The following is a 14,236-nucleotide window of genomic DNA, read 5'->3' on the forward strand; positions in this document are numbered from 1 at the left end:
TATATATATATATATATATATATATATATATATATATATATATAATATGCTGTCATGATCACAACGAAAAGCTACAATTAATTACACATTAACACTACATGCATTTGATACTAGTCCTTTTAATGATGACAATTCATGTCTATGACTGGACCATATCATCACATTCATATGGTGTGAGCATTGGTTCTTCCCATCCAACAGTAACATCATTCTTTACCAACGCATCGTACCACTGGACGCACAATGTGGGGTCTACCACCATCAACCGTGGTGCACGGCGGGTAATTTTTACTAAGGTAGACTTCGAGTTCAGTTAGAGGATCGTGTGGCGGATAAGGAACAATGATTGAGAGTATCTCTCTTCCGCGCCGCTAATCCGTCTTTATGGTCATCTGTTCTGTTCCCCGTCGCTATCGGAGCCCTCCTCCTTGTCCTCCCTTGAAGCCCTTCTATATAGCAACCACCGTCAGTGCAGCAGCAGATCGGCATTCACAGAGATGGGGAAGGGCGGAGAAGGAAGCGGAGATGGGGCGAAGGTGGAGGAGGAGAACATGGCCGCGTGGTTGGTGTCTGTCAATACCCTCAAGATCCAACCTTTCCGACTCCCGTCTCTTGGTTTGGCCTCTCTTCCATCATCTCTTTCTTTTCTCGGCATGATTTGCTTCTATACGGTTGTCTAGTTTAGATGTTCTTATTCGAGAACCGATCTTGAGTCCTTGACCATGGAATTTGGATACGGGTACAAACATGGCTTTATTTTTCTTTTGGGGAAGGAGTTATCTTGACGATTGTTTGGTGGAGATTACTGATCAAAATCGAAATTTTTAGGGCCTTACGACGTTCGGGTGAGGATGAAGGCTGTCGGCATATGTGGCAGTGATGTTCATTACCTCAAGGTTAGGTTTGCTTACGGAATCCTTGCTATTTTGGTTTGAGAGGACAGCGATTTGGATGAATCGAGTGATGTCCCTTCTCATCTTGTCTGAGAACTGCAGACCCTGAGGTGTGCCCATTTCGTTGTCAAAGAACCCATGGTAATCGGGCATGAGTGTGCTGGGGTAATAGAAGAGGTGGGCAGCGAAGTGGAGTCCCTGGTTGTGGGTGACCGCGTGGCGTTAGAACCTGGGATCAGCTGCTGGCGCTGCAAATACTGCAAGGGTGGCCGCTATAACCTTTGCCCTGACATGAAGTTCTTCGCTACACCCCCTGTTCATGGCTCCCTAGCTAATCAGGTGCCAAAGCTTAGATTTTACCCAAAATATTCTATTTGTGCTAAAATAAATAGGAAAAGAAGCTGTAATTCCAATTAGAATTTTGGAGGTAATTTGCTTTATCTAATGAGTAGGATTTCCTCATAACATGATTAAGAAGAAAAATAAAGAATTACAATCACGTCTCTATACTTTTGTTTTCTATGTTGCTGAAGAAGATGACAATGCATTAAGAAACTTAATAAATGGATTCTCCACTTTCTCTTTTTTTTGTTTTGAACATAAAATGCATCGTTGTTGATGTGTTGATAATCTTCAGCTATAAATTCTATTGTTGCTAATAATCATGGATCTTATCATATGATATACTTGCAATGCAACCTGTATGACTTACATGAAAAATTAGTTTCAAAAAGTAATGTGCACAGTTGCTGGTTTTGGAATTAATGAAAATTTGTGCTGCATTTACAGGTGGTACATCCTGCTGATTTGTGCTTTAAGCTTCCTGAGAATGTGAGCTTGGAGGAAGGGGCAATGTGTGAGCCCCTTAGTGTTGGGATCCATGCTTGCCGTCGTGCTAATGTAGGTTCAGAAACTAATGTGCTAATTATGGGTGCTGGGCCAATAGGGTTAGTCACAATGCTCGCAGCTCGTGCTTTTGGTGCTCCACGAATCATCATAGTGGATGTTGATGGTTATCGTCTATCTGTTGCAAAATCTCTTGGTGCAGATGACGTTGTAAAAGTTTCTACAAGCAATCAGGTTCTTGCCTATTCCGTCGCTTTCATCAAGAATTAGTAGTGCAGTATATTGTGCTATTTAACTTTTTGATCTACTGCACAATAATTTCCTTATCTTTTCTAATCTGCAAATTCTTGAACATGATTTATAAGCTTTTTGATATGACATATCGTATTATCTAATGTAGCATTTTGTTCAAACATTGGTTGGGCTTCTATATTTCATATTGTTCTGGTCCAATTTATCTTTGTTTGTAGTGTCATATGATCTATTTTCAGCACCCTATGTGTCTCTCTTTGTTAAGATCGATTTTTGAATTCAAATTTAATGATAAGTTCTGCAGAAATTCCATCAACTTGACTTGAATCATATACTCCATCACCTTTATCAATGTTGCTATTGTCATGATCATGCTTTGAGTTGATACAAATAACAAAAACAATCCGTTATGGGTCCATACGTGGATGCTTTGAGTTGATATGAATTAGAAGTCTCTTTTTACCCCTGAAACTAAGACCGCTCACTGATCATAGATGAGGTGCGTATGATTATTCTTTCTACTCACACTAGATTGGTCCAACTTGTTCCCAAGTTTTTATCTGCCTGATGTATGTCAGAATTTAAATGATGGTTGCATCACAGGGTTAAAGCTATGTTATTAGGTGGTATTTGGGCATCTGTTGATAACTTATTTATTCTAGTTGATGTCAGAATGTTTCCTATTAGATGCATGGTACAGCAAAAGCTTTTAAGCAAGTTGATGTTCTTGTTTTCTGGCATAGTGTTTGTGGATTGTTCTTAGTAACGTTGGAGAACTGGAAGAAGTGACTTGTCAATTGAGAGTAAATGTGAAAGTTGTTCACAACCTTTTATTTCATGCAGAAGCCAACGCATGATCCTATATGAATATGTATGTGAATTCATAAAGACATATCCTGGTTTGAAATTAATAACAAAATTGGATTGGTTGGGTTCAATCTAAGCTGCAGTTGGTGCCAGGCTGGATGATGCTTCTTATCTAGGTTAAAGATTCTGCTAATAGATAAAAGCTGTTAGAAGACATGAAGATCAAGGTTGGAGTAGTGAAAAATCACATCAAAAGCACACCACAGTGAAACCAATGTAATTATTCATGATGCATCAAACAAAGCTTGGAAGTAACAAATTTGGATGTGTTCTGCATTTTTCTCCATGAAGTTATCTGATCCCAAAAGATGGAGATGGATGTATGTGTCTGAAGGATGGGTATTTTCAGCTCTTCATGTTAGGTGTGTAAATGACATGCTATAAAAATGCGGACTTAATTAGATATTCTCTTGCCATCAATGCTAAAAGCAACTCCAACAAGATAGGTATTGTCACTTGTCATGCTTGAATTTGTTTAGGTAATGGAACAGATTTCCTTTTTGTCTGTGCAGCATGCTCTTCATTGTAGTTGCTTTTTATTGTGTTTATTGAGGATGTCACCGCTATTAGTTGCTTGTGGTGTGGCTGTCTAACACAACTTACATCTATAGGACATAGATGAGGATGTTGTTCAGATACAAAAGGCTATGGGCAGTGACATTGATGTGAGCTTTGACTGTGCTGGGTTTAGCAAAACAATGTCGACAGCCTTGAATGCCACCCGTGCTGGTGGTAAAGTTTGCCTTGTAGGCATGGGACATAATGAGATGACTGTCCCCCTTACTCCTGCCGCAGCAAGGTACAACATTCTTCAAGACTGACGTATGAAAACTTTTACATATGATCGAACATTTGAAAGAATAGTTTTGATATCAAACTGTAAAATCTTATTAGTAAAGATTTAGAATATGACATGATGAGAGAAGTTGATTCGTTACTTGCTGATTATAAGATTCCTTTGTATGTTTTTCACAGAGAGGTGGATGTCGTTGGCATTTTCCGCTACAAGGAAACTTGGCCACTATGCATCGAGTTCTTGAGGAGTGGAAAGATTGATGTCAAGCCTCTGATAACACATAGATTTGGATTCTCTCAGGAGGAGGTGGTGGAAGCCTTTGAAGTCAGCGCTCGCGGTGGTGATGCCATAAAAGTGATGTTCAACCTCTAGCTTCCAAGACATGGTGGTCATCAAGTGCTTATAGCAGCTAAGCTTGTCTATTAAGAGATATGCTAAGATGTCAACGCAGTTCTGCTAAGAATATGGTGGTGGTGATGCTCTAAGTTTGATGTTGAAACTCCAGCTGCCAAGTCATGGTCATCCAGTGTTGGTAGTGTTCGAGTGAGTTTATGTTGCAGTTCTGCCGAGGAGATATTGGTAATGATGCTATAAATTTGATAGTTCAGATTCTAGTAGAGTCGAGACATGCTAGTGTTTGTAGCATATTTCTTCAAAAGGGATTGATATGATAGTATATATATATATATGTTGTGTTTGAGAACATATATACATTTTAAATATACAATTAGAGAATAAAAGTTTGAGTAAACATACAGTTATAGAATGTTTTAGGTGTTTGATAAGTAATAGATGAAGACTGTGTTTTATATATGCATTGACGTAATTATTGTTGGGTAAAATTAAATTATATCTCAACAGTACATTAAATAATTTATTCTTTTAATATTTTTAATATTTATTCAAAATTAAATATATTTTTTATTCAAATTAATTAGTAAATGATATATATATATATATATATATGCAATCTTATAAAAAAATTTGTTTCTTAAATAAAAATATAATCATATAAATAAATATATATATATATTTTAAAAATAAATAATTAAAAATGCATCTTATAGAAATATAAATTATGTTGATTTTTTATTACATCATTTTAGTAATCTTATAATTTTAGATAATGTCATATGGTATTCTAAAAATCTAAAAATTTATATTAGCATCTCGAAAATATTAAAATACTAATACTATCCTAAGGTAACATTAGCATTTGAGCATTTCAAAATCTTGATTAGATATGATTTTAAAAAAATTATGAAACAAATATCACTTCATATTTGAAATATGCATTTCAAATATATAGCTCTGCATTCACTAAAATGAACTGCTTATGATCTTCCTTGGGTTGACTTTTGCTTTTTTTAGAGTTTTTTGGGCCTTGGTGTCATCATCAATTCTTTTTGTGAAATACATGTTAGTGTAACAGAGTAATGAATTGAATTGGTTCATGGGAATTTTATGACCATATTAAAATTAATTAAAACTTAAAAATATTTTAGTTTAGCATTAAGATTAATAGATTTATTATTTTATCAAATTGAATCATGGTAAATAATATTAAAATCAAGGACATAGGCAAGTTGTAAATGAGATGAGATTAGATAAACATCATGATGTAAAGCTATCACTTAGTCATTAAAATATTCATGTTAGGTTAAGAGATTGCAGCACTATATATTATATTCATCCTTAACGACGATTAGTTCCATATTAGAAGTTAAATAATGATTAAATTGATATATAAGATCTTGATGAACATACATATTATTATTATTATTATTAACTTAAACTTTGATATTAAATTAAATTTTAATTGTATCTTAAGATGGGAATTATATTCTATTTTTCCTAATCAAATATCATAAATGCGAATCCTCATTTCGATTTCTATTTGATGGTCAGATCCTGTGCAGCAAGTGCCATCGAGCCATTCACGAATCTCAAAGGCTTACCGGCTATATCCGATCAAGTCGCCATCGTACCGGGGTGAACCGGCGCAGTCGTCAACCGGGTTTAAACCGTTCTCCTCCTCGTCCTCTTCGTTCGCCGCCGTCTCCTCGCCCGAGATGGGCGTCGGCGGTAACTTCTGGGACCTGTTGAAGCCCTACGCGCACAATGAAGGGGTCGACTTCCTCCGGGACAAGCGCGTCGCCGTCGACCTCTCCTTCTGGCTCGTCCAGCACGAGGCCGCCGTCCGAAGCAGGAGCCCCCGCGCTCGGAACCCTCACCTCCGCACCACCTTCTTCCGCACCGTCGCCCTCTTCTCCAAGGTTCGGTTTCTCGATCCGGCTTCCCCCACCCCCCCTCCTTTCCTCAAGGGAAGATGGCTGATTAGGGTTTATGATCCGTGGAATATTTGGTTAGATGGGGGCGTATCCGGTGTTCGTGGTGGACGGAGCGCCGTCGCCGTTGAAGGCGCAGGCGAGGATCGAGCGCTTCTTTCGGATGTCGGGGTTGGACCCCACGGCGCTGCCGAAGCCCGTGGAGGACGAGGAGGGGGAGGCAAGTCCAGTGAAGCAGCGGAATCAGGCCTTCACCAGATGTGTGCGGGAGTGCATGGTGAGCTGAAAATGATTGCGTTTTCTGTATTCACAATGCACTTGTCATGGCCTCCTCTTGATGGTTGCTTATTAATTGCTTGTTTTCAAGATTTACTTCAGAGGTAGGCAAAACCCCAGAGAAAAAATAGAAACCTACAGAAAGAGAGAAGATGAATTAATGGAATACTTTTCTAGTTAATATTGATTTACACTTGTACACTACCCACACCGACTATTATTCTTACTGCTAGAGTAATTTCGTGCATGGTGCTTCATGGTCGCCTGCACTTAGACCATGGATGAACAAGCCAATCGAATGTGCATTACACAAAGTCATGTTCATCATTTACACAATTGTTTCATTTGTCATTTCATAATTTATGATTCTTCTGATGTTAAGATCATACTATCCAAAGTTCCTCTTCGTTTATCATAAATCAGAAGATATAATTCATCAAAATTGGAGTATTCTTGCCCAAAATAAAAAGAATTTCCTCACACATTGGTTTTCGTTTGACCAATGTGATTGCACATTAAAATAAATTGCCTGTCATTTCATAAATATGCCGACAGATGTGAGCATGCTGGAAGGCTCTTTTGGATGATACTGCCATTATCACCCTTGCATTAATGGTTTGGCATGTTATTCTCCCCCATGGTATGTGCTTACATCTGTTGGACACCATTTAGGCAAGATGCAAGGATGACACACTAATATGACTAGAAAGTATCCGTTGATTGCTATGAATGATAAGGCATGCTTTATATTTTGTGCACTTTAATGTTTTACAAGTCATAACACTAGATATGTTGGAATATTATGCATCCAAGTCATCCATTTTTTACATCCTTGGTTTTTAGAATAAAGGTTGTTTTGCCAACTGAATTCCTACATTTCTTGACTAGGTAAAATTGGGTATCCTATGTTTTCTTGATACTTTTCTGTGTTAACTGTGTTGTAGATGTTGGATAGTCTTTGGAATTTCGTTTTCCTGGTAGGAGTTTGTACACTCCGTGTTTTGATAATTTATTGATTTTATATTTGTATCTTCTTTAAGGATGCAGTTTTTCTAAAATAACTGGAGTAGTCATATATGCGCAATGCTTTTCAATAATAGGAGCTCCTCAGACTTCTAGGAATGCCTGTTTTAGAAGCTCGTTCAGAAGCTGAAGCTCTCTGTGCACAACTAAATAGTGAAGGTCATGTGGATGCTTGTATCACTGCTGACAGCGATGCCTTTCTTTTTGGAGCCACATGCGTCATAAAGAGACTAAGATCTAACTCTAAAGTAAGGAATATGTCTTTTATGCCCAGTCATATTTGATTTACTGAAGTACATTCTCATCTTTAACTGCTTTTGTCGTCATCATGCATATTTGATTTTCCACCCTAACATGCATAAGCGTCACACTTTATCAGGAACCATTCGAATGCTACAATGTATCAGATATTGAAGCAGGCCTGGGTTTGGGAAGAAAACAGCTGATAGCCATTGCTCTTTTGGTTGGCAGCGATCATAATTTACATGGGGTCCCTGGTTTTGGGGTTGATACTGCTGTTCGCTTCGTCCGGTTATTTAATGAGGATGAGATTTTGAATAGGTAACTGCCAGATTGATCTTTGGCCTTGTTTTTACTTGTTTAGATGTTATGAGCAATTAGGCAAATGTTTTCTTTTGACAATTTTGGCATGTTTTACAGGTTATTGGAGATAGGCAAGGGGGACATAGACCTAGTAAATGGAATTACGAAGTCACCCAGTTCAAGTGTGGGTTCTGGAAATGTAAGATCCCCACACTGCTCAAACTGTGGTCATCCAGGCAGCAAAAGTGCTCACCTCAAAATTGCTTGTGAGTACTGTGTTACTAATGGTTCTCGGAACTGCTTGAAAAAGTCTTCTGGTTTCAAATGCACATGCTCCAGCTGTGCTGAGGTACGTTTTATTTCTGATTGCCTCATTAACCTAGTCTGTCCTCGTTTTTTCTTTTTTGTCTTTAAGCAGTTTAAAATTGACTTGTCTCTCAAGAGCATCGTAATTATTGTAAAATAACTGTTACTCGTCTTTGCCCTCCCTTGTTGTCTACTTGTTTTCTCTTGTACCTTCTTTTGAGTAAATTTGTGATCTTGGTTTGTAATGGCAGGAGCGCAAGTTCAAGGTGCATCAAAAACATGAAAATTGGCAAATCAAGATGTGCAAGATCATTTCTGCTGAGCCGAAGTTTCCGAACAATGAGATCATTGCATTATTTTTAGCTAACAACCATGGGTATTACAGCGGTAAAAGTTCTAAAATTGTGAATTTTATCATGGTTTTGGTGGTCCCCTAAAAAACAGGAAACCTTCATTATGCATAAATTGATGTGCTAGGTCTTATAGAAATTATTGATGTAAAAGTTCTCTTCTTTTTTCTTCTGACTGTGGTTTGTAGTACAGTAGTTGGGATTAGTCCTTGTGAGGAGCCTTTTTTGTTTTATGTCATAAATCTAGCGAAATATACCAGCCCTGTGCATACTTTATAGCAATATTATCATACATGGCCAAGGGTTTGAATTCTTTGGAGGTGTGATGCTGTCCCTCTGCATTAATTAATGATGTTGATTTTTCTCCTAATGGTTTTCTATTTGAGGTGTCCTTTCTGTGAAAGTGACTACAGATTTAACTTGTTTGGGGCAACCAACAAATATATTGTTAAATACTTGACTTAATAATCAGTCCATAATATAGTCTTTAGTATGACAGTATGCGTGAACATGAATTGGTTCAGAATTGTTCCTCATCCAGAGTTTGGACACCTATAGTAAGCTTGGTAATGAGTGAGATATTAGTTATCATTGTCTGTAGTGCCTTATATCATGAATGGGTAGAATTATCTCAAAGCAGCTATAGACCATGTAGCTCCTGTAGACAAGAATTGTTGCATGTACTTCAAATTTTTTTAGCCATTTGGAGAAGATGTTGTACATAGGTTTATTGCATTGGGTTCTAGAGTTTATTTTGTATGGGCTCCTCACAGTATTTGTTTTTGTTTCGTATTGGATGACTGCTTCAGAGATTCTGAGTTATGGATTCAAATACCAGTATACAACCAAACCCCATAGTGGTATAGAAAATTTGTATCTGTTATATATATATATATATATATGTTATGTGTATGTTACTCTCAACTGCATACACTTCATACAAGTACATGTTGCACGCTGGTTTTTATTTCCTTGGTCTGATGTAAAACCGGTAACAAGTGCCATGGAATTTGTGCAGTTCTTTCAGGCATTTACAAAAAGGAATACACAGTCATACCAAATCAAACATATATTAGTAGTTCACCACCGAGCGCAAGTGTAGGCTGTTCTTCAATCTTTATACTAGTGTAAGCAAAAGAATTTGCATAGATGCATACAAGTACAGCTACGTGTGTTTGTGTGCGTGCGCGCGTGCGCTAGCATACACTGCATACGAGTACATGTTACGTGCTGGTTTTTATTTCCTTGGTTTGATGTCAATCCTGTAACAAGTACCATGGAATTTGTGCAGTTCTTTGAGGTGATACATGATGCATTTACAAAAAGGAATACAAGGTCATACCAAATCAAACACATATTTGTAGTCCACCACCGAGTGCAAGTATATGTTGTTTTTCAAACTTTATACTAGTGTAAGCAAAAGAATTTGCATAACAGTTATGCTATTACCATTCATATTGATGGAAAAAGAGACATGCATATTAATGTGTAAACTTTATGTATGGCTCACATATTTTTCTAAGGTAAAGTTTAAATGCTTAGTAAGATAGTAATGATAAGTAGGGGTATGTGAGCATTAACATTTATATTGATCGAAGTCAGTGAGCAGTCAATGCAACCTAAGGATGATTTAGATCAGTGTTCTAGGTGGCATTGTATTACCTTCCTGATGTCTCCAAGCCATTGCATGGAGCCTTCATAGAGCCTTGGTATCTAAGAACGTGCTGATTCTGTGTTATCCATTTAGAACAATTTAACTGATAGTTTTCACCACATTCCTTGTGATAACTATTGACTGTATACATTGCACCTGATGTATATGTCAGTTTAGTTCGGTTAAGGCTTTTTAAGTAAAACCATGGCCTACACACTGCTACTCTCCATTGCCGATGAAATTTAATATCCTGGTAACCTAATCCATGTTTTGTGCTTATAAAGCTAGATTTTGTTCAATATTGAAATGATGGATTGCAGTATATTGTGTCTCACATTAGCTTTTGTCAAGAGTTTGACATGGTCGGCATAACACAGCATACAAGGGCATGCAATGTGTTGATACTTGGGTGACAAGTTAAAATGTTCTGTTTTCTAAATGTTCATATCCAATAATCATATTGGTTTTCATCTTCATGAGGTGTTCTTAAATGCCGAAACATTACTAAGGATGAGTTGAATAAATAACAAAATGGCAGCATACAAATTCTAATTTGCTTATTGCTGAACCATTTCCTAAATTTTGATGCTTTAATCTTTTCTAGTATCCTGAAGATTGAAAATGTTATTTGGACAGTTTCTGTTCCGATAGAATCATCTCCAAGATTACATTGACTATCTTCCTTTCATGATTCAGTATGTTCTGTCATTTTACCACCTTATGTTAGACTCATGATTAATCTCTCAACCTTTGTTTTCACCTATAAAAGATTGTTGCTTAGTCAATTATAATGTACTCTGCAGAAAAGGATGGCCCATCGCTTAGCTGGGATAAGCCTAAAGTTGAGGATCTGATTGACTTCCTAACTTATTACCAGCACTGGGAGCCATCTTATATTCGGCAGAGGATGATTCCCATGTTGTCTACTGTGTACTTGAGAGAAATGGCCTCAACTCAGAATGAGAGCTCACTGCTAAATGACCAATATAAGTTTCACTCCATTCTGCGGGTGAAGATAAGTCATGGTCATCCTTACTACTTGGTCAAATGGAAGAGAGCTGCCATCAATACTGTCGTTCATAGTGTCTCCACTGAGCAAACTGAAGTCGACCAGACCCAATTATCGGGATCCATTGAGTCAACAGATCCATTAGATGAGCCAGATGTTCCAACAATTCTTGTGGATAATGGATGCTGGTTTCTCTTGACTGATGAAAACATAAATCTTGTACAAGCTGCATTTCCCAAAGAGGTCAACAACTTCATGGAAGAAAAGGTACGCACTATTCTTTACTTGTTCATAACAATCTTCTATGTTGTTAGTTGTAACATTTATTCCAGTAATAAGGTATTTCTAGGGCGACGTGTTTGCTCTCTGTGTTTATTTGTCAATCAGGAGTTACGGTGTCCTTGGACATCAATGTGTTGCTTATGAGCACATTGCTTATGAGCTGATTGCCTTTAACCTGATATACAAAAACCAACAGGACAATCTTCTAAATCTTTTACTTATGCTATTTTGTATCTAAGGTCCTTGAATTAATGACTCAGTCAACACAAAGTTCAAATAGTCAAATTGGATTGGGAAATCAGAAGGTTAGTATGTTGGTATCAAGTTACCATGCATATACTTGGCTGTGTTTTGACCAGATTACTGGATTTGCTTCTTTTCAGTTTTCAGATTAAATTTGTCAGTATATGCTAGTAATTCTTATGTTATAGCAATAATAGTAGGCACCTGCTTCCCAGAATGTTTGTTAGCTTTTTTACCGAGCTAACAGAATCCTAGTTTGAGAAGGAAGAAAGTCTGGTTGCTTGGGGTCTTGGCTTCGGAGTACAGCTTGTTTGTCAAAAATTTTTTACAGTTTCAAAGGGTCACTGACCTTTTACTATTTCTGGTTTCTTTTATCCTCTATTGCAACTTATGTTTGCTTTTCTTCTCCTCCTTTGATGCCTCTATTCTTCTAGTATTCTATGTTTCTTGCTATTAATCAGAAGTATTGGAATTTATTTTGTTGATGATGCTGCAGATCTGTTGCTACTTTCAGATTGTACTTAAATCAGAAGTATTGGAACATATTAGCACTTCAATTTATAAAAGATTATTAAGTATTTCTTATTTTAGGACCGTTTAATTCTATCCTTCAAGTAAATCTTGGACCTCACAGATTTAATCTATCTTGTAAGGTTCACTTTTAGTTCTCCAACTTTGGGAAATTTTTGATAGGTTTCTGTATATTAAGAGGTTCAATTGTCAAACTTTGCAGGGGTCAGAAGAATTTAGATCAAAACAGAGCAAATATATGTACAAAGCTGGTATGTCTGACAAATTGGCACCTTCTAAATCCACTGGCGTCCAACTTAGCATCACCGAGTTTTACCGTTCAGAAAAAGTATTGGCTCAACCTGCATTGGGTGATGACTCAGAGAAGAAATCAGGCAAAGGCAAGTCACCAGGAGATCATAGAAGGAAGTCAGATGATGTGGATAAGAACTTACCCAAATCTGTTCGGAGACGCCTCTTATTCGACTAGCTTGTGTCCGTTCTCTTCTTAGTTTAGATTTCGTGTCTGTATAGCTATTTTGCTCGTTCTGCGCTTTCATGTATATTATGAAGAAATGATGTTAAATGTGGCAGCCTCATCTTTTGCCCAACCCATTTTGAGAATTAGTGATCGAAGTATATGATACAAAGCCTGACCAATTAAGTTCTTTTGACATTTGAATTGTTGTAATTGGCTTCTTCAGCTCATTTATCACTAAGAAAACGGTGGAGAAAGATGGGAATCACTACCATTGTTGGTAGCAGATGTGCAGGTATGCATCTTCTTTTACTAAGACTCTCCTGGAATATTCTTCCTTATAACTAGACCTGTACCTTTTTGACAGTGACAGGGCTTCCTTTTCTTGCCTCGATAGAATGCTGCCCATCAATATTGGATCCTACGATGCGAGAGGTCATCAGGCAGATGTTGACAGAGATCTTTGCATAAGCTGGTAATATATTCAACCCCTCATAAACATATCTATCTCATGTGAAGAAATCGTATGTAATTTATTATGTTCCTAATCTGTACCATCAAAAAAATATATTGGCTACTTTAACTCGTTGTCATCTCCGTCGTCAGATGGAGTGGCTCCAGAGTGGCACGTCAGCGCCTGCGTCCACGTCGTCCCAGTTACACCCACCGTTGGGCGGCGGCTCCACCAGCAGCAACCCTTCCGCCATCCCGGAGTAGTAACCGTAGCCCAAATCCATGTCGTCGTAAGCCATCGCATCGATTGCGTCTCCTCCTCCGGTATCCTCTTCCGGCGACATCGTTGAAGTCGTGGCCGCTGCCGATGATGCTGCTGCAGAGGTCTTCCCCTCCTTTGCATCGCCGTTGGAGTCCGACGGCGGCCGGAACGCCTCCGCCGCCTCCGCTGCGGCCCGTGCGATGTCCCGGGGGCCGGAGAACGAGGGCGGCACGCGGAGCCGCCACGCCGAGTCAGCGAAGTTGAGGCAGGCGGAGCGGCCCCGGAGCATCATCGCCGCGACGTCGTGCGCCCGCGCCGCCATATCGGCGGTGGGGAACGTGCCCACCCAGATCCTGGACTTCTTGTTGGGCTCCCGGACCTCGCAGACCCACCGTCCGGCGGCGCCCCGCTGGCGGACGCCCCTGTACACCGGGTGGCGCGTCTCCCGGAACTTGGTCCGCCCCGCGGGCCGCTTCGGCGGCGCCTGCGACACCGTTGGGTAGGACCACGTCTCCCGTGATCCCGAGGCGGACGCGGCGCCGTCTTCGCCACCAGAGAAGGTCTCCATGCTTCGGCTATGACGCTTTGTTCCGGAGTGTGCGGTGGAGCGACTGAAGAGGTGTGTCTTGTTGTTGGGGAAGAAGGGGCAGAGCCATGCGGACATAGATATACACACAGCGGCAAGCGGCGACGTCGCCCTCGCAACGCGGGAACACCGATGACAGCTGGATCAAGCCGAGCAGAGACCTTCGACTTCACTCCACTCTTTTCCTTCTCGAGGATAATAGAATGGTAATGGCGTGCTCTACCTTCGCGACACAGGTGGCCGTCGCGTCTGCGCTGGCATTACCGTACTTGTCCAACGACAGGGGCGGTGCGGGCTGTCGTCAGAGCCCGGCGCTGCC

General features: G+C 39.3%; 3 protein-coding genes across 4 annotated transcripts; 2 read left to right on the forward strand and 1 right to left on the reverse strand.

Moving 5' to 3' along the window:
• The first annotated feature begins 352 nt into the window (after positions 1–352).
• Positions 353–4,420, forward strand: LOC103983248 (sorbitol dehydrogenase). Of its 2 annotated transcripts, XM_009400460.3 has the most exons (6): positions 456–615; positions 829–896; positions 996–1,232; positions 1,683–1,973; positions 3,470–3,657; positions 3,834–4,420. In XM_009400460.3, the coding sequence occupies exons 1-6, from the start codon at positions 498–500 to the stop codon at positions 4,024–4,026; spliced, it is 1,095 nt and encodes a 364-aa protein (XP_009398735.2). In that variant the 5' UTR covers positions 456–497; the 3' UTR covers positions 4,027–4,420. The 2 variants fall into 2 exon arrangements, with proteins under 2 accessions (XP_018680634.2, XP_009398735.2); XM_018825089.2 differs by lacking the exons at positions 829–896; positions 996–1,232 and having other exon boundaries at positions 353–615.
• Positions 4,093–12,814, forward strand: LOC135636736 (flap endonuclease GEN-like 1). Its single transcript, XM_065148719.1, has 9 exons — positions 4,093–4,233; positions 5,563–5,930; positions 6,025–6,219; positions 7,319–7,489; positions 7,621–7,802; positions 7,902–8,133; positions 8,342–8,477; positions 10,898–11,370; positions 12,362–12,814. The coding sequence occupies exons 1-9, from the start codon at positions 4,206–4,208 to the stop codon at positions 12,626–12,628; spliced, it is 2,052 nt and encodes a 683-aa protein (XP_065004791.1). The 5' UTR covers positions 4,093–4,205; the 3' UTR covers positions 12,629–12,814.
• A 264-nt stretch (positions 12,815–13,078) lies between these two features.
• On the reverse strand, positions 13,079–13,995 carry LOC135636737 (dehydration-responsive element-binding protein 1G-like). Its single transcript, XM_065148722.1, has one exon. The coding sequence runs from the start codon at positions 13,993–13,995 to the stop codon at positions 13,219–13,221; it is 777 nt and encodes a 258-aa protein (XP_065004794.1). The 3' UTR covers positions 13,079–13,218.
• Between the last annotated feature and the right edge of the window lie 241 nt (positions 13,996–14,236).

Source organism: Musa acuminata, chromosome BXJ3-4, assembly GCF_036884655.1.
Source record: "Musa acuminata AAA Group cultivar baxijiao chromosome BXJ3-4, Cavendish_Baxijiao_AAA, whole genome shotgun sequence".
Classification (NCBI taxonomy): domain Eukaryota; kingdom Viridiplantae; phylum Streptophyta; class Magnoliopsida; order Zingiberales; family Musaceae; genus Musa; species Musa acuminata.